This window comes from Hyperolius riggenbachi, chromosome 3 (genome assembly GCF_040937935.1).
Source record: "Hyperolius riggenbachi isolate aHypRig1 chromosome 3, aHypRig1.pri, whole genome shotgun sequence".
NCBI lineage: Eukaryota > Metazoa > Chordata > Amphibia > Anura > Hyperoliidae > Hyperolius > Hyperolius riggenbachi.
This window is the reverse complement of record NC_090648.1, coordinates 489,449,813-489,469,304: the sequence shown is the minus strand read 5'-3', so window position 1 is coordinate 489,469,304 and position 19,492 is coordinate 489,449,813. Positions and strand designations below refer to the sequence as shown.

The 19,492-nt window shown below is 47.0% G+C and overlaps 1 protein-coding gene across 2 annotated transcripts in view; it reads left to right on the top strand.

Moving 5' to 3' along the window:
- EFCAB6 (EF-hand calcium binding domain 6) overlaps nucleotides 1-19,492 on the top strand; it is a 198,912-nt gene that overhangs the window by 107,949 nt on the left and 71,471 nt on the right. For both annotated transcript variants that reach the window (XM_068278177.1, XM_068278176.1), the window contains exons 11-15: nucleotides 1,376-1,496; nucleotides 4,410-4,580; nucleotides 9,279-9,350; nucleotides 16,188-16,348; nucleotides 17,444-17,614. In XM_068278177.1, coding sequence (XP_068134278.1) covers nucleotides 1,376-1,496; nucleotides 4,410-4,580; nucleotides 9,279-9,350; nucleotides 16,188-16,348; nucleotides 17,444-17,614 — 696 coding nt within the window. The remainder of the gene's footprint in view (nucleotides 1-1,375; nucleotides 1,497-4,409; nucleotides 4,581-9,278; nucleotides 9,351-16,187; nucleotides 16,349-17,443; nucleotides 17,615-19,492) is intronic.

Here is a 19,492-nt window from a genome sequence, read left to right as displayed (position 1 = left end):
CTACAGCCATGCAGAAAATGGTGCTCAAAGCCCTGCAGTAAGCATAAGCAAGTAATAGAACACCCATGGGGGCATAGCTTAGTCTGGGGTGGGGCTTAATTTGGGGTGGGGCTTAATCCTGCAACATGGCGCCCCCCAGGACCAATGGCACTCCAGACAATGGCATGTACTGCCTATGCCTAGAGGTGCCCCTGCACCTGAAACAAGCATGCAGCTAATCCAGTCTGACTTCAGTCAGAGCACCTGATCTGCATGCTTGTTGAGGGGCTGTGGCTAAAAGTATTAGAGACACAGGATCAGCAGGAAAGTCAGGCAACTAGTATTGCCTGGTAAATCCATATCCTACTCAGTTTAGGTTCACTTTAAAGTGGCCATACATCAGGTGACTTGGTGGCCGATCGACCATCCGATTTAATTATTATAATCAGATCAGATGAAAATCGGTGCCGCCAAGTGCATGCCTGATCGACGATGCGACCAATTTCAGGTCGAAGTTGGTGGCATGTAGCGATCGGACATGCTACAAGATGTCAGGCCGTTGTGGTCAATTGGGTGCGTGGCGGTAACGCGTGTGACATCGGGACGAGCAACGAATGCAACTAAACCTTTGGCGCTGTCACCCTTAGTGTAAAATGTGCCCTGTGCATGCATACTTTAGCTGGCTGGATCCGTCCTCTTTCCACATGCACACGCCCCACATACATGGGCCCCCTGTGGTGGCCATCATATATGTGGGCGGACACCGACAAGTAAAGTATACTGCACCGGTGAGGGGGGTGGTGTTAATATTACATTGGGGGGGGGGCAGCAGGTGCGACATCACAAGGCCGATTCCCGAGAGATTTCGACCAGGAACCGGCCTGTGGTGTATAAGCAGCAAACAGATCTCTCTCGTATCAGATTGGATGGTCGATCGGCCCATACATCGTGGGCACCTTTAGACACTCACCTAAGAAGAGGGAAGGTGTCTGCATCCCATAGGGCGTCCACTGTCCACTTGTGCAGGTTGAATATGTTCTCTCCCTTCCTTGGGCAGCCTTCAGAAGTATTTGAGTCCCTAAGTACTTCCAAAGATGAGCAGATCCATACTGCGTGAACGTGTGAGTTCCGGCTCACGGATGTTCAGTACAAATGCGGAAAGCACTCGGGACGTGAGCAGGGGCGGACCTATCAGGAAGGCACCTGAATGACCAATGAGGCGGAATCCAGAGCCTTCCCTCTACTTAGGTGAGTATCTAAGTCCTTTTTTTAGGGTCACTATAGAGTTGCTTTAGCCAAAATCAGTAATACAGATATATGTAATAATGACTTTAATGTTCTGTCTATCTGATTATGAATGTTCCCATAGCTGCTTCAATCTGCATTTACATTTTAGGGTTGGTAACGTGAAAGTCAAAGAGGAAACTTTCTCAAACGATCACATCCTCCAGAAACTTCACCAGCACTTCCAGGAGGCCTATCCGTCCCTGAAGCAAGCCTTCCTCATTCTGGACGAGGTGAGAGCAGACTCCTCCCCCAAAACATGGCTGGACAGAGGCAAATCTGCACTCTGCAGGTGTTTGCTGCACCACTAGCCGGTATTTTCAATCAGCCAGTGCTGTATAAATACATAATAATAATAATATGGTAGGACGTTAGATTATGACTGGTAGGGTTAGATTGTGAGCTCCTCTGAGGACAGCCAGTGACATGACTATGTAAAGTGCTGCAGAAGATGTCACTTCTATATACCGTATATACTCGCATATAAGCTGAACCCACTTTTCCCTCAGAAATCAGGGGAAAAAGTAATTGACTCATGTATAAGCCCCCTCCCCAGAGTAGCCCCCTCCACATTAGGAAGATGTGCCCCCAGTACAAGTCAGTCCCCCTCCCCATAGCCAAATGTGCCCCAAGGATGATACATCTGTGTCTCAAGATGCCACTGGATGGCGTCATAGATATGAGACACAACGATTGCCCCACAGGAAGAATCCCCGATCATTGTGCAGCTGACACGTTGTTCGCACGCTCTGCTCCACAAGCCGGGGACACAGGTGAGCTTGAGCAGTGCACTCTGCACACCATGTTGCAGGGGATGGGGAGCACAGACACAGCAGGGAGCCAGCTGGTAAGAGGAGGATCACTAGTGCACAATCCTTATGCTCCTCTGCCAGTGAAAAAACCTGCTCCACCATCCGTTCTGCTCCACTGACTCGCATATAAGCCAGGGGGTAACTTTTCAACACATTTTTTGTGCTGAAAAATGAGGCTTATACCCGAGTATATAAGGTAAATAAATACATAATCATAATATGATAGGACATTATGACTATGATAGGATTCAGGGGTGAATGCGGGTGGACAAAGTCCACCTGCTTTTTTCAGAGGGTGGACGTCACCCACCCTAGCAGCTATAGTGGAGGGAGAGAGCGCAGTGAAGGGGAAGCGTTGGGCACAGCGGTGGGGAAGGGTGGGGAACTAAAATTTGCGGAGGCTGTCAGGGGGCGGGACTTACCTCTTCCTTGTTCCAAGCGCCGGGTAAGTTCTGCGTGCCGCTTGCCTAGACCAGACCAGACTAGCGGCAGTGTAGCGCTCCCTCTCGCATCGGAACGAGGAAGAGTTAAGTCCCGCCCGCTGCCAGCCGCCCGCACATTTTAGTTCTGGAGGGGAGAGTGAGGAAGGGGGAGCCCCAAGGTGAGGGAAGGGAGACGTCCCCCCTTCCCCACCGCTGTGCCCACAGCTCCCCTTTACTGCGCTGCTTTCCTCCTGCTGGGGGGACACGTGGCTACCTATTCTGGGGACATATACCCCTGACTACATATACTGGGGACATATACCTCTGGCGATATATACTGGACACCGATACCTCTGGCTACATATACTGGGGACTACTATACCCCTGACTACATATACATACTGGGCATCTATATCTCTGGCTACATATACTGGGGACTACTATGCCCCTGACTACATATACTGGGCACATATACCCCTGGCTACATATACTGGACACCTATACCTCTGGCTACTTATACTGGGGACTACTATACCCCTGACTACATATACTGGGCACATATTCCCCTGGCTACATATACTGGGGACTACTATGCCCCTGACTACATATACTGGGCACATATACCCCTGGCTACATATACTGGACACCTATACCTCTGGCTATATATACTGGGGACTACTATACACCTGACTACCTATGGAACATATACACCTGGACACCTATTATGTGGACATCTATACACCTGGCTACCTATGGGACATATATACACCTGGCCACATTTTCTGGGGACATTATATACCTATTCTGGGGACAACTATACTCATGGCTACTTGTTCTGAGGACACCTATAGACCTGGCTACCTATGCTGGTGGTACCTATTTTGGGGGAACTGCTGTCAGATTTTCTGCATTTTTGTGGAACTGCTGTTAACAGATTAAGTGTATTTTGGGGAACCGCTGCCAGATTATGTGTATGTTAGGGGAACGGCTGCTGCCAGATTACGTGTATTTTGGGGAACTGCTGCCAGATTGTGTATGTTTGGGGGACCACTGCTGCCAGATTATATGTATTTTGGGTGTTACGTGTATTTTGGGTGATCCGCTGCCAGGTTTCGCTTATTTTGGGGAACTGCTTCCAGATTATGTGTATGTTGCGGGAACTGCTGCTGCCACATTGTCTATTTTGGTTGAACCACTGCCATATTATCTGTATTTTGGAAGAACTTCTACCAGATTACGTGTCTTTTTGGGTGAAATGCTGTCAGATTACATCTATTTTGGGGGATACACTACGAGAGTGCTCAAACTTCCCCGGCAGACCTTTTACATCACTGCTAAGGTCATGTATATTTGGCTCCACCCATGACCACGCCTACGTTATGCTTGACCACACCCATTTTTTGACCGCCCCACACTACGCGAGGCGCAGGGATTTTTGGGGTGAGTCCACTCACCTCTTTTCCCAGAACTAGACCCCTGGTAGGATTAGATAGTGATCTCCTCTGACAGTCAGTGACATGACTATGTATTCTATAAAGTGCTGCAGAAGATGTCAGTGCTATTTAAATACAGAATAATAATATGGAAGGACGTTAGATTATGGCTGTGGTAGGATTAGAGTGTGAGCTCCTCTGAGGACAGTCAGTGACATGACTATGTACTCTGTACAGTGCTGCAGAAGATGTCAGTGCTATATAAATACATAATAATAATATGGTAGGACATTAGACTATGACTATGATAGGATTAGATTGTGAGCTCCTCTGAGGACAGTCAGTGACATGACTTGGAACTCTGGGTTGGTGACACAGACACTCCTGGTACGCGATCGCCATAGTTAAGCCAATAGTTAAGCCGGATGACTCTTTCCATCAGTTATGACATCTCCTGATATTCTGTGTTTGTGTCTCAGGGCCGTAAAGGCAGAGTGAGCCGGAAGGAGCTGCGGCGTATCGTGGACTGTATGATATTCCGCATCACAGACGAGCAGTTCAAGGAGCTGATGATCCTCCTGGACCCGGAACACACGGGATTCATCAGCTACCACCAGTTCCTGGACCTCTTTGAAGACAAGGAGTCTGTGGTGCGTGCCTATTAGCGGCTGGAGACGGCTTTCATGCCTCGCCTCGGCCACCTTGTTCTCTCCTCTCGACTTGCAGATCACACAGCACTACCGAGGGGGTGGGGGGGGGGGGGGATAGGTGCTGTGTTCATGCAAGTGTCACCCGGCTAACAAGTGCAGGAGATAAATCTGTGCTTCCATTTTCATGATAAGTTTCTGTTAACATGTATCAGATTACACAAGTCATACACTGCTTTAAAGGGATATGGAGGAGGCTGCCATATTTATTTCCTTTTAAACAATACCAGTTGCCTGGCAGTCCTGCTGATCCGATGTCTCTAATAGCCACAGACCCTGAGCAAGCATGCAGCAGATCAGGTACTCTGACTCAGCTGACTCAGGTTTTACTGGATTAGCCATATGCTTGCTCCAGGGTTTTGACTACATGAGCAGAGGAACACCCCCCCCCCCCCCCATCCACACCAGCCTCCTGATTGGGTCATGAAGAGTAAAAGCACACTGATGAATCACCATTTTGCTCTCCCCACCTGAATCTAAGACTCCTTCAACCACCAGCAGGGGTGGGGCTTACCTGGTGGGAAAGCTGCGTCCCTCTCGTGTATGGTGCATCCCCAGGGAAGCTGAAATGAGTTACCAGAGAGAGCTGCACTGAGGCAGGGGGCACAATTGCTGAAAAGAGCTGCACAGGCCATGTGGCGTTTCTTTGTGTTGTACGAAATAAACTGCCTGCATTAACGGACACCCAAGGTGAAAATAAACTAATGAAAAAAACAATTGTATCTATCCTCCTTCTCCTACAAATAACTTTCTAAAGACATTCCACAGTTTTATTTTATATTTAAATCTACTTTTTAAGTTGTTCCTGTTTTATTGTTTTTGCTCAATGACACATTCATTGAAGTATGCCAGAGCTAAAATCTATGAACTATTGATTCTTTTTATCTCTTTCCTGCTCTCGGAAGCCATTTTCTGCTAGGAAAGTGTTTTATAGTTGTAATTTCTTATCAGTGAGGGTCACACTGTAAGCACTTCCTGTCTGAGTCAACCACTTATACCTGATGTTTAACTCTTTCAGGCAGAGAAAGAAAAAAAGGAACACAGCATAGTTATTTGTGTGCTAGGCACTGTACATACCCATGTCATCTCATCATGTCACATGTCACCTTGGGTATCCTTTAACCACTTAATGACAATCTGACTTATAAAAACGTCCTGCTAGAGCCTCTTAATGGCTGCAGGACATTTTTATAAGTCAGACAGTGCTGCTGCCGCTGTGCGCATGCAAGTGAAAATAGTGATAAAAAACCACCAAAGAAAAAATACACCTTTATTTCCAAATACTATATTGTCACCATCAGGGCTGCTCATCCGGATTCCGGATATCCGGGTAACCCGGATATCCGAACTTTTTTCAGCTATCCGATTCTGTTTCAAGATTCCAGATTTCTGTAGAAATCCGGATAGCTATCTGCGGATATTTGGGCGCATACCAGGGATATCCACGGATATTGCGGGTATCCGGATCCGAAATACTGTAACTAAGGAGATGACGTCCTGGAGCCAATCAGAGGGCTCCCAGCCTAAGCTCTAGCAACCAATCACAGAGGGGAACACTGGACAGCCCCCCTGTATAATAAGGAGGGCTGCCATGATGAGACAGATCGTCTTGCTGAATGCTCACTGAGAGACATGCTCCAGTGCTGGTGGCCTAGTAGCAAGGGCTGTACACAGTGATAAGCTGTTCAGTGATTAACCCCTTCACTATCACTACACTATTGTTAAATCGTTAATTAGCTTGATTGATGTCATAGTGTAAAAGTCAGAGTGTGTGCTCCAGTGCTGCTGCAGCTGCTATGTGTCTGTGTGTGTGCTGTGCAGTGCAGTGCACAGACCAGGCCAGCTGCTGCCTGCTGGCCAGCTATTAGCCTTAGCTAGCTACAGTATATTTTAGGTGAGAGATTAGGGGATATGATTAATGTGTTATTGTGTAGTTAGTACTGTAGTACTGCAGTCAGTGCTAGTAGTTGTTAGAGTAGTAGTACTACTGTGTTAGCTTTCTACAGAACTGCTGTGCTGTGAGTAGTGCCAGTGTGACAGTTAGTGTGCACTAGTGTCTTCTCCTCTGCTGTCTGACTATCAATCGGCACTTGCCACGTGGCACTTGCCAAGTGACACATGCCAAGTGGCAAGTGGCACGTGACAAGTGACACAGGACATGTGGCAAGTGACACTTGGCAAATGACACGTGCCAAGTGATACGTGCCAAGTGCCACGTGCCAAGTCCGGCATGCTCCTGGCACACGTTACACCTGTTGCTGCATTGCCCTGCTCCTGCTGCCTGTGCAGCTCCCACCGCCAGGCCAGGGTGCCACAGGTGACACGGGGCAAGCGCCACGTCCGGCATGCTCCTGGCACACATTACACCTGCTGCTGCTGCGTTGCCCTGCTACTGTTGCCTTTGCTGCTCCCACCACCAGGCCAGGGTGCCACAGGCCACTGCTGCTGTGTGGATACCACGTATGTTTAACCCAAAACACAATTGCGGTTTATTTTTTGGAGGTGTCTTGGCTGAAAACTGCCATGTCCCAGTTGTGCGGTTGGACTTTGGACACAATGTGGGCTGCACGACCGCTGTCTGAAACCTAGGCCTGATGTTAATTGACAGCCTTTTTTGGGGGGGGGGGGGGATGACATTGGAGAAATAGTGTATTCTTTCATTTTTTTCCCTTTAAAATGCATAGAAAATAAAGTAATTACTGAAAACAAATATCAACCCCAAAAAGCCCAATTGGTGGTGAAAAAACAAGATATAGATCATTTCATTGTGCTTAGCAGTGATTAAGCTAATGGCAAATGAAAGGGAGGAGCACTGAAAGGTGAAAAATCGCTCTTGTCCGTTAGGGTAAAAAACGCTTTGGGGTGAAGTGGTTAAGCTTTTCACCACATCCTGAGGACATTTTGAATTTAAACCTGAGGTAAGTGACATGGAGGCTGCCATATTTATTTCCTTTTAAATAATACTAGTTGCCTGGCAGCCCTGTTGATCTATTTGGCAGCAGCAGTGTCTGAATCACACCAATAATCTTGTCAGATCTGACAATAAAGGCAGAAACACCTGATCTGCTGCATGCTTGTTCAGGGTCTGTGGCTAATAGTATTAGAGGCAGAGGATCAGCAGGACAGCCACGCAACTGGTATTACTTAAAAGGAAATAAATATGACAGCCTCCTTATAACTCACCCTGGGTTCACTTTAACACTCGTGTTAAAACACACGCAGACGCATTTCATAAATTGCAGACGAAAAATGCACAAGAGCAGTAGAGCACACAAACACGGTGGAACCTGATTGCTGCGCAACATTTGCGTTTCTGCCCAGCTGGAGTGTGCGGCCAGCCTCTGGCCATACCATGCTGGACAGTCTTCACACACGTGATCTAAGTGAGTATTATTGTATTACTAGTAACCTTAGCCCATTTAAAAACGGGCTAGGTCTGCCCTGCACTCCTCCAGGGGCGCATGCACACGCCCGCACACTCACACACTCACACTCACACACACACACACACACACACACACACACACACACACTGTACACACACGCACACACACGCACACACACACACACACACACACACACACATACATACACACATACACACACACACACACACACACACACACTGTACACACACGCACACACACAGACATACACACACACACACACACACACACACACACGCACACACGCACACACACACACACACACACACACACACATACATACACACATACACACACACACACACACACACACACACTGTACACACACGCACACACACAGACATACACACACACACACACACACACACACACACACACACACACACACACACACACACACACACACACACACGAAGTCAGGCACAGGGATGCAGAGACACTTGCATATTATTATAGAGGCTATTCAGAGATGGTGAATGGGAGGCTGATGATTTGGCGCACACGCCACTTCCAGGCAGATTGTACGGAGTCTTTTAACCCTCCTGGCGGTAACCCCGAGCTACGCTCGGGCTTGCCGCCACAGAGGATCACATGGCCCCGGGAGGATTTTTGTAAATAAAATTTGCAGTATATGCTTAAGCTAGCACTTGACTAGCTAACTATGTCCCCCAAGTTTCGCCGCTCTCAACAATCCCTTCCCCGATCCCCGCCACAATACATACCCCCCAGGGATCCCGCAATGGCGCAGCCTCCCATTCAGCTCCAGGCTTCCCTATGGGGAGGATCGGGACTGCGCATGACGTCATGTCCGATCGTCGCCATAGCGACGAGTGAAGCTGAATGGTGAAGCTGCGGCTCTCGTGGGATCGCGGAGGGGTAAATATTGCCAGTGGCTATTGGGGGGTTTAATTACGTGCGGCAGGGCTTGGGGGACATAGTTAGCTAGCGAAGTGCTAGCTAAAGCATAAAAAACACATTTTATTTAAAACAATCCTCCCGCGGACGCAGCCTCTGAAACTGCGTACCGCCAGGAGGGTTAATTGGGTCAATCAAATTTGTCAGTAATTGCATCTGCTGGCTCAGTTCCAGGCTACTGTACAGTTTGTATGATATTTGCATGCAAGTTGGAAACATCAGCAACTCATCAACCGACTCTAATGATAACCCGCCTGATGACTCTCTTTTCTTTAACCAGACGGGTCACAAGTGGCTGAATAACACCCGGCAGTCTGTGAAGGAGCCGCAGGTCTCGCTGTCTCTGGATACGGTAAGAGCCATTGTGCGGTCGCATAAGCTGCATGCAGTGTGTCAATGCAAAACGCGCGCGTTAAAGAGAACCTGTAACAAAAAAAAGTTCCCCTGAGAGGTACTCGCCTTGGTAGGGGGAAGCCTCAGCGTCCCAATGAGGTTTCCCCCTCCCCTGTAGCTGCAGGCAGTCCAGCGCTGGCTCCCCCGAAGTGTCCCGGAATCCTCCTTCGACAAGCATGACAAGGCTTGCTATATTTACCTTCCCTGGCTTTAGCGGGGGCGCTGTTGTGGCTATCCGCACGGAGATAGGTGAAAATAGCCGACCTGTCTGTGCAGTAGAGCGGGCTGAGAGCGATTGGCTATTTCCGCCTATCTCCGAGGCAGAGAGCCGATACTGCGCCTGTGCTGGAGCCGGGAAGGTAAATATTTACATCCCCGCTGTTCCGGGAGCTTTGTTGCCGCCACCGTGGGACCGAGCAGGACGGGGGAAGCCTCAATAGGATCCGTAGGGGAGGGTTTTCTCATTACAGGTTTTGTTTAACCACTTAAGGACCGGCCGAGTTTTGGCAGATCTGTGCTGCGTGGGCTTTTCAGCCCGCAGCACAGATCTGGTAATAGGCAGGGCGATCAGACTGCCCCCCTTTTTTCCCCACTAGGGGGATGTCCTGCCGCCGGCCATCTGCGTTTTGCGGGGAGGGGGCTCCTCAAAGCCCCCCTCCACAGCCATTTCCGCCCTCCTGCTGCTTACCTCCCTATCCCTCTTCCTACGTAATGCGCAGGACGGACTTCCGTCCTGCGCATTGAAGGATAGGCTTACCCCTATCAGATGCCGGCGATCCCCGGCCAATCAGAGGCCGGGGATCGCCGATCTGCCTTACGGCGCTGCTGCACAGCAGCGCCGTATGATGTAAACAGCGGGGATTTCTTTCCCGCGTGTTTAAATTTTGCCGGCGAGCCGCGATCGGCGGCTCTCCGGCTGTTCACGGAGACACCCTCCGTGAACTGAAATGGAAAGGCTGCTCGATCGAGCGGCCGTTTCCATGGTAACCCACTTACGACCTATGGGCGTTAGCTGGTCGTTAAGTGGTTGACAGTGAAGCATACTTTTCATTGACTGTTATGTGACGTTGGAATTTTTCACTGCGTTGTGTTTCTGCTTTTACAGGTAACACAATGACACACCCACCGTAAACCTAATACGCCACTAATAGTCCAATTTCTAGCGAAAAATTGTTTGAGCGATCAGATAATTCTGATCAGATGTGATCGGACTGGTCGTAAATAATCTCCGTTGATGGGCAAAATCGATTATGAACGATTATAAAAACAGTTGTCCAATTGGATTTTCGTTGAACCAAAATTTAGATTTTCTTGTTGGTTGTGATAGATAGGAAGCAAAGATTGGTTCGTTGATGGTGTAGTGAACAATGGCTATCATTCATAAAGCATTTCCGCATTTTAAAACAGCTGACTTTACCGAACACTTGGAAAGTATTGCATTCATAAAGCCTCTTTCCGCATGAAAAACTGACACTACCGAGCAGAGCGATAAATCACCGCCTTGTGCAGTGATTATCAGAACAAATGTAACAAAATGTGACTTCATAAAGAATACCGCAAGCGATATGAGGATGGGAAATACCGCTCCCTCTGATGTGGCGATAACAATGTAAAGTTAATGGAGACACAGACCTCCCAGGCAGCTGCAGCAGAGCGGAACACGTGGAAATGTATAAACTCGGCAGCTTCCTGTGTCTCTGCCTGCCTACCGCCTGCCTACCGCCAGCCTAGTTCGGGGAATCTCCGCACTGCTAACGCACCTGAACACTTTTTTATGAATGCCCACCCAGAAGTCTAAAATACCGGCATTGGTGTTTTCCCACATTGATTCTCCTTACCGACAGCACTTTTATGAATGATACCCAAAGTGTTACAATATTTCACTTCCGATCAGAATTATCTGATCGCTCTGATGATTTATCACTACAAATTGGATTGTTAATGGCCACCTTTAGCCACAGCCCCTGAACAAGCAATCCAGATCAGGTGCTCTGACTGAAGTGTGGTTGGATTGGCTGTATGCTTGTTTCAGGTGTGTGATTCAGATACTACTGCAGCCAAAGAGATTAGCAGGACAGCCATGCAACTGGTAATGTTTAACAGGAAATAAATATGCCAGCCTCCATATCCCTCTCACTTCAAGTTCCCTTTAATGCTCTTGTGTAAAATAACCTCTAAATGTTGCTAGTCTCGCCATGCTTTCCAAAATTCCCTGAACTTGCCCGTCTACCCTCTGGCGTTAGTCTGGGTGGGTCGCTGTTCATTGTTTATCCCAATCACTTCAGGTGTCCTTTAAAGTGGACCTGAACTCTTGCACAGGACAGAAGGAAAACAGAGAAATACACCCTGTATGTATTTAGAGAGTTTAGCCTAATTCCCCCTTATCTGTGTCTAATCACAGCTGTAATTTGATCTCTCAGTTTTGTCAGCTGGCTGCCTCGGCAAAGCAGATCCTTTGTAAACACAGGATTTTAACCCTATGGGCTCAATTCACTAACACGTGATAACTCAGTTATCACGTGTTAAGGCTTTGCATGTGCAAATGTGCATGCTAAGTAGTTTGCACGTGCAAAGTTCATGCTAAGTTTAGCGCAGTATGCCATTGAAATCAATGGCGTTTCGCCCGCTCAGTAGATAGAGTTTGGTAATGAAATTATGAATGGTGGTTACATTAACATGTGCGGTACTGTAATGCGGCGCACGCAAAGTCTTACGCGCGTCGCATAATGAAATACATACAGTAATAATTCAAGATATACTTTCTGCTCGCGTGATCTGCAGTGACTTCGCTAAGTATCATTATCACGTGAAGTCACTGCAGATCACGATACTTTGCGCGCGAAAGCAAACCTTTACGCGTGCAAACCTTTATGCGCACGTTAGCACATACTGCCGTGCTGTGTTAGCACGGCTTTGTGAATCATGCCCTATGTCTGCTTTCATGAAAGCAGGAAGTAGACAGACTGCAGATTTATTGCACGATTTGTATCAGCTGTAACAAAGAAATGTTTTTCTTTAAAGGTTATTATGCTGTGTCTTATCTCTTAGAGCAGAGAGTGCAGGTCCGCTTTAATATCTGCTCCTTCTTTAGTTTGTAACAGGTTCTCTCTTTTTTTTTTTTTTTGTTTAACAAACATTTTTTTTTCTTTTTGAAAGAAGTCTTTGCAGTCGTGCGCCCCGCAGTAATTACAACCTTGCACGTTCTTTAAATAAGCATTGAAAACCGTGGCAGCTCGGAGGAGAGACGTGTTGTGGAAATTGAAATGCCTCAGACATTGTGAATTACAATGTGTTAATGGCTGACATGCAGATTAGGGAGAAGTTTATATGTAAATTGCCACGCAATGTTGCCGTTTCGTTTTAACAACATCGCGCTGCTGTTTACTACCATAGGCGAGCCAGACGAGGAGCGCGCTATTAAATAAGAATTAATTTAATCAGCCAGCCGCTTCCAACTTCAACGTTCAAAAGTATCCCAATCGTTTTTGGGAAAACAGTAAAAACGCCAAAATCCAGAGTCGTAAATTAAAGAAGATCTGGACCGACGGCGGTTTGGCTGCATCGTGATGTGGATCCGGAAGGGGTCAGTTCGACCAGGAGTAATAATTCGGTTACTAGTGGAGCTTAAAGCACCCCAGGTCACGCTCTGCGTTTTATAGGCATTTACGAGAACATCGTTTTAAATTAATTATGCATAAAACGTTCTGTAAAACAAGCGTCGCTTTTCCAAAACAAAAAGAAAGGAATCTGCTGCATCGCTCGTTAAAGCGGACCTGAACTCAGGACTTCCTCTCCGCTCTAAGGCTACTTTTACAATGGGACGTTGCTTTTTGATGCGACGTTAAAGTCGCAACGCAAACTAACAACGCAACGTCCCAAAAATGTCACAACGCAACTCTATGCCCTGTTATTGTCGCATACAGTAGGGCATACAGGCAATGAAAAGTATGCTTCCAGGTCATTACTGAGCATGTGCAAATAGTCCAACGCAGTTAATAACGTGTATAACGCACAGCACGCAGCACTTTCTAATAACGCTACACGTTACACACAAACACAACGTGTGCACTGTGAATGTCGCACAGACTTAGTATTGCTGTGCATTACTCTGCGTTAAAACATTTTCTAACATGCGACTTTAACGTCACACTGTGAAAGAGGCCTTAAAGATACGCAACAGCATAATAACTTTTAAAGAAAAGCATTTATTTGTTATAGCTGATACAAATCCTGCAATAAATCTGCAGCGTGTCTACTTCCTTTGGCAACTAATACAAATCCTGCAATAAAAATGCAGTGCGTCTACTTCCTGCTTTTATAGAAGCAGACATAGGGTTAACATCCTGTGTTTACAAATTAGTTGGACTGCCGAGTTTCCTGAGCTGACACATCTGAGAGATCAAATTGCAACTTGTGATTAGTCACAGATGAGGGGAATTAGACGGGCTAAACTGTCTAAATACACACAGGGTGCATTTTCTCTCTGTTTTCCTTCTGTCCTGTGCAAGAGTTCAGGTCCACTTTAAGGCTCCCTGCACACTGCATGCGATTCCGATTTTTAATCATTACTGCAAGCTGTGTTTTTTCTGCGTTTTTCTGTTCATAGCATTCAGGGAAAATCGGATTGATCGGATTGAATATCATAATCAAATCAAATAAAAATCGGTGCCGCCAAGTGCATGCACAATCAACAGGGCTACCGATTTCAGGCCAGAGTTGGTTGCATGAATCGGTCGGACATGCTGCACGATGTAGGGCCGACTTGCTCAAACAGGGACAAGTGAGGAAAACGACGAAAACCCGCCGTTGTCCTCCATAATGTGCAGTGTGCTCCCCCAGTGCACTGTACATTACCTGTCCGTGTCCGCCTCTTGTCTGCCGTCCTTGGTCCATACACGCAGCGCCCCACGTGGTTCCGAGACTGACGGGGGTTGCGTGTATGGACGAAGGACGGATACAGCAGCGGACAACCGGCGGACACGGCCGTGTAATGTATAGTGCACTGGGGACATTGCATGTTAGGGGGACAGCATCAGGCCCAGGAAGCAACGGATACGGTGTCACAAGGTCAATTCTGCATCAATTTCAGCATGAAATTGATCGGGAATTGGCCTGCGGTGTGTGGGCAGCCAACAGATCTCTCTCTAATCAGATTGGATCAGAGAAAGGTTTGTCTCTTGGTCGAATCTGCTCATCAGCGCTAGATGTATGGCTGCCTTTAGGGTGCATTATACACACACAGTTAAAGCGGTATAAAACCCTGACATAATATTCGATAAAAACCTGTTTTCCTACTTTTTATATGCCATATGGTTATCATATTTGCTTTTGTGCATAAGTATTATTATTCATTTAGAAATTACAAGTTCCCAAAGTACAGTTTTTTTGCCCTGAGAGCTGACTTTCCATTTTATTTATAACTGCTTTATTCATCTTCTAACTTAAGCAGAAATACTTTATGACTGTCTGTCTTTGTTCAGCAGAGCCTGCAGTGTCAGAGAAGTGTTTTATTTACATTCCTCACTTGATACAATTAAATACAAGTTTACATCATCTAAGTTCGGATGTGTCCAGCTTTGCTGGCAGGGAACTTTTAAGTCCTGTGTGTAACCCTTTGAATGCTGTTCTAGTAAAAAAAAAAATGCTGGTTGTATATAATGTCCTGTAAATAATCTATTAGAGCAAAGAAGAGATGCTGGGTTTCATTACACTTTTTTAAGGTGTCCATCAGACGATCACCAGGTAGATCGCTCTCTAATCCATTCTGATTGGAGATGGATCTGCTGCCTGCCTGACACACTGCAGACAGATTTCCAATAGATTTCAGCATGAGGCAATGCCTGTACCAGGGGACACTGCCATCTGTAGTGACTACGGTACATTCAGTGTGGTCACATGGTACAAGTGCTCTCAGTGGCAACGACACCGGAGGAGGTGAGAAGGCGTGCCAGTGGAATGCTTGCCATGAGCATGGGGGAGGGAGGTACACTTACAGTTGGGGGAAGACTACCCGGGGGTCTGTTGGTCATCGGGAAATCAATCGCCATTACCGCTATGCACCTGATGGATCCCTTTCGAAGATTTTCCAGCTTGCTGGATCAACAGTTTCGATCATTTTGGCTGGAAATCCATCAGAGGGCCATGTTGCTGCACCGATCTCTGCCAGATTCATTAATTATAATCAAATGGCCAGATTTCGATGACAAAAATCAAGTAATGTATGGACACCCCTTACTATCACCCTGCAGATCTCTCAGGCGATAGTTTGGGCCTGAGTGCTGTACAGATGCGATGCTAGCCTACATCCTGGCAGCTTTTGCCATGGAGAGGAAAGCATGACAAATCAGTTTATAGCTGCAGGGGGAGGAGGGAGGCAGTGCGGTTGCCTGTCAGTCAGGGCGCTGGATCTTTATGTGACATCGGGATACGCCTATATTTTACGCAAATGATTACAAAAAACAACCTGCCAGCTCTGATCACGGGATGGCAGGCTGATCACTGGTGCACGCTGTGTTTACAGACGGGAGCTCACACTCCTGTGAGCGCGAGCTCCAGGGAAATCTCGCTCTTTGCGAGATGACGCCATATGGCGTGACTGAAGAACGACAGAGCCGCTCAGCAGCTGCCATCCTGCATTAGGCGGTCGCAGAGTGGTTAACAGGTTTTGGACTAGTCCATCTCCTCATGAGGGATTCTCAGGGTTTTCTTTGTTCTCAAAAGCATTTCCTGAACGGCTGTTGCTCAGTCTAATTGCCAAAATAACGGTCCTTTTCTTCATCCTGTCTTCTCTCATCAGGTGGAGAGCATTCTCTGCAATAAGATCACCACACACTGGAGGGACTTCCTGCAAACTCTGCAGTCACATGACCCTAAAGGAACAGGGATCATCCGCCGAGACCCCTTCAAGAGACTCCTGCAGATGTGCTGCCCGTCTCTGTCCGATGACCTCTTCACAATGTACGACATTAAAGAGGCCCTGTAGTGACATGTAGTAGAACGATACCCACTTTTACATCAGCATCAGAAACAGACATTTGTTCCTTAAAGCAAACCTGAAGTGAAAAAAAGTATGATATAATGAATTGTATGTGTAGTACGGATAATGAATAGAACATTAGTAGCAAAGAAAAGAGTCTCATATCTCATCTCATACTGTCACAGTTGCAGTTTACAAACCACACTCTATTTTAAAGGAAACCTTAAGTCTTATAAAAAAAATTGGCAGTTTTACTTACATGGGGCTTCTACTGGCCCCCTGCAGTCGCCCTTTGCCCGCGCCGCTACTCAACAATTCTCAAGTCCCCCGCCGCAGCTCTTGGCAACTGAGCCTGTCGCTGACCACTGCCGCAGTGCGACCCGGCCGCGACGCGTTCTCGTTCACGCTCCTGCACAGGCGCAGTATGAGAAAATCTGCGCAGGGCTATCCTGGCAACGGGGGCATGAACAAGGACACGCTCTACCAGGGCCACACAGGCGCAGTGGCTGGCAATAGGCTCAGTCGCCGAAAAAGCAAAACTGAGTGGACCGGAGGATTGTTGAATACCGGAGCGGGCACAGGGCCACTGCAGGGAACCGGTAGAAGCCCCAGGTATGTAAAACTGCCTATTATTTTTTATTTATTTTTTTTATAAGAATTAAGTATCCCTTTAAGCTATGAAACAGAGCAAAAAATAGTGAGCTGTTTAATTTTCCTACAGTAAAACCTTATCTCAAGCTGTCTCTCACTGTTTCTTGGCGGTTTAAGTGCTTCAGAAAACAGGACTGTATTCGACCCAGTGGGTGGAATAGCTCAGAGAAGCTCTTTTGCATAGATGGATGTTTCTTAACTCTTCCTGTCCTGGAAAACAATATAAGACTCTTTTCTTTGCTGCTAATGCTCTATTTATTAGCTGTACTACACATACAATTCATTATCTCATAAGTTTATTTTCACTTCAGGTTAGTTCAGGTTATTCGCTAACAAGTACAAAATGGCAGCCATCGTCACCATCATTTGGTTGTCATTATTGCGAGACGCCAGTCACGTTCACACAGCGTTCTTATTGTCAATAGGATCTGGGACCGGTATGCAGATCCGTCCTCGGACGCCGTCGCCTACATGGAGCTCCTGCGCGGTCTTGGCGTCTGCGTGTCTTACGCAGGTGACATCAGCGGAGTCAGCAGCGACATTCTAGACGGGAATGAGCAGCAGATTGAATTAAGACAATCCGATCACTGTGACAGGTAACCATTACTGATGGGGGCTGAGAAAACGTTCAAAAGCAAATTTACCAAATGGAGCATTCCTGGTTATATGCATGTGTGTGCAGAGAGGGGGGCATAAGAGGGGGACTGTGTGAGGCCAGAAGAGGATGTAGGGAAGTGAATGGGGGGGGGGGGGGGATAAGAGGGGGACTGTGCGAGGCCAAGAGAGTATGTAGGGAAGGGGATGTGGGGGGGGGGGGGGGGTAGATAAGAGGAAGACAGTGTGTGGCCAATAGAGGATGTAGATGGAAGGGATGCAGGAGTAGAGGTGCTGTGTGAAGATAGAGTGCCAAGAAAGGAAGTAGGGGTGGGATGAGGGGCGAGGGATAGTGGATGGGGGGCAGTGTGCAGCCAAGAGAGTATGTAGGGGAAGGGATAAGGGGAAGAATAGGGCACAGTCAGGGTGGCCCAGTCCGTCCTAAGGGGATCCAAACAGCTTTCTTTTTTTTCTGCAGTTTATCCTGGTTTCTAATAGCTGTAGGAGCTGCTATTTCCCCCCTCCCCTCCACCTCTGCCCTTATTTATCCAGGGGAAGGTGTGAATGTTATCAAGTGTGACTTGATAACACTCTAAACTGTTTGAAGCACAGTGTCCTACCTTCTCCACCCCCAATGAAAGCTTTTGTTTGCTCATTGCTACTGCTAATTACAGCAGTCCTTATCTGCCTGCTCTTTCTGCAGACAGCAGAAGTTGGGCAATAAAACCCTCTAACAAACGTTTAAATGTAAAAAGAGGTAGAATGGAATTTTTTTAGTAATTGTTAGCATGCATTTTTGATGTGCAATTTAGATGCCCTGGATCGTAAAATGCTGCTCGGTTCACTTTAAAGGGGTACTATGACTAAAAAAAGCCTGTAATATTTGAGTATAGATCCTTTGTTAAGAGTGCCTTTAAAAGAAAAAAAAAAGCCTTTAGGTTCCCCCATGAGGAGAAAGACTGGCCAGTAAGAAGTAAAATTCATCACTTACTGTAAATAGCAGCTACATAGAAACAAAGCTATTTACAGTTCATTTGACTCAGGAACAAATGTTCATCTTATGTGTATGTGCTCATGTATTACAATGTTATCATAGTGCCCCTTTAAAGGCTAATGCATGCAGATGGCTGAACTGCACACTTGCACAAGTGGCATCCGGTTGTTATATATTGCAGCTGAATGGCAGCATTTGTAACCACACATACTGCGCAGTACAAACCCACCTCTTGTTATGCCTAGTGGCTAGCGGCTAATATAAATGCATGGAATGGATGCCACCCTATCGCCCACGCTAAAACTCGCAGCTTCCTACAACCGCCCGAGCCGTTAACAGGCGGGGGACAGGGCCGGGCCAAGGTAGAGGCTCCAGTAAATTTTTAATATTCTAATACCGGTATATTATGCGTCCTTAAGGATCTTATTTTCGGTTTACGCCATTCCCAATTTAGCGCTCAGTGTTTTTAAATGCACGCCTTATTAAAGCCTCTCTTGCTTTTAATGCACATGATAGTAAATTTGCATGAATTAGTAATCTACAAAGCTTTTTCTATTGCATGTCTGTAGTTTGTGCAATAAATCTGTAAAGTGCCTGTCTGACTTCCAGGGGTTTAGGAGTTGCTTCCCCAGCACAGAGCCATCACCTTAATTTGTCCCCCTCCTCCTTCTGCTGAAAGATATTAACTCTTTGTAGCCAGTATTGCAGCTCAGATGCTTGGTGGGCGGGCAGTCATGATCCCACAATGGGAATATGTTCAATAAATGCAAGCCAGGTTTGCCCGATTACTTCTGTTCTCTAACGTTCTCCAGTCCCAGGTACCCTACATGTATCAGGCTGATTGTGTCATACGTGGAATCATATTTTGTGTTTCTCCTCCCCTCCC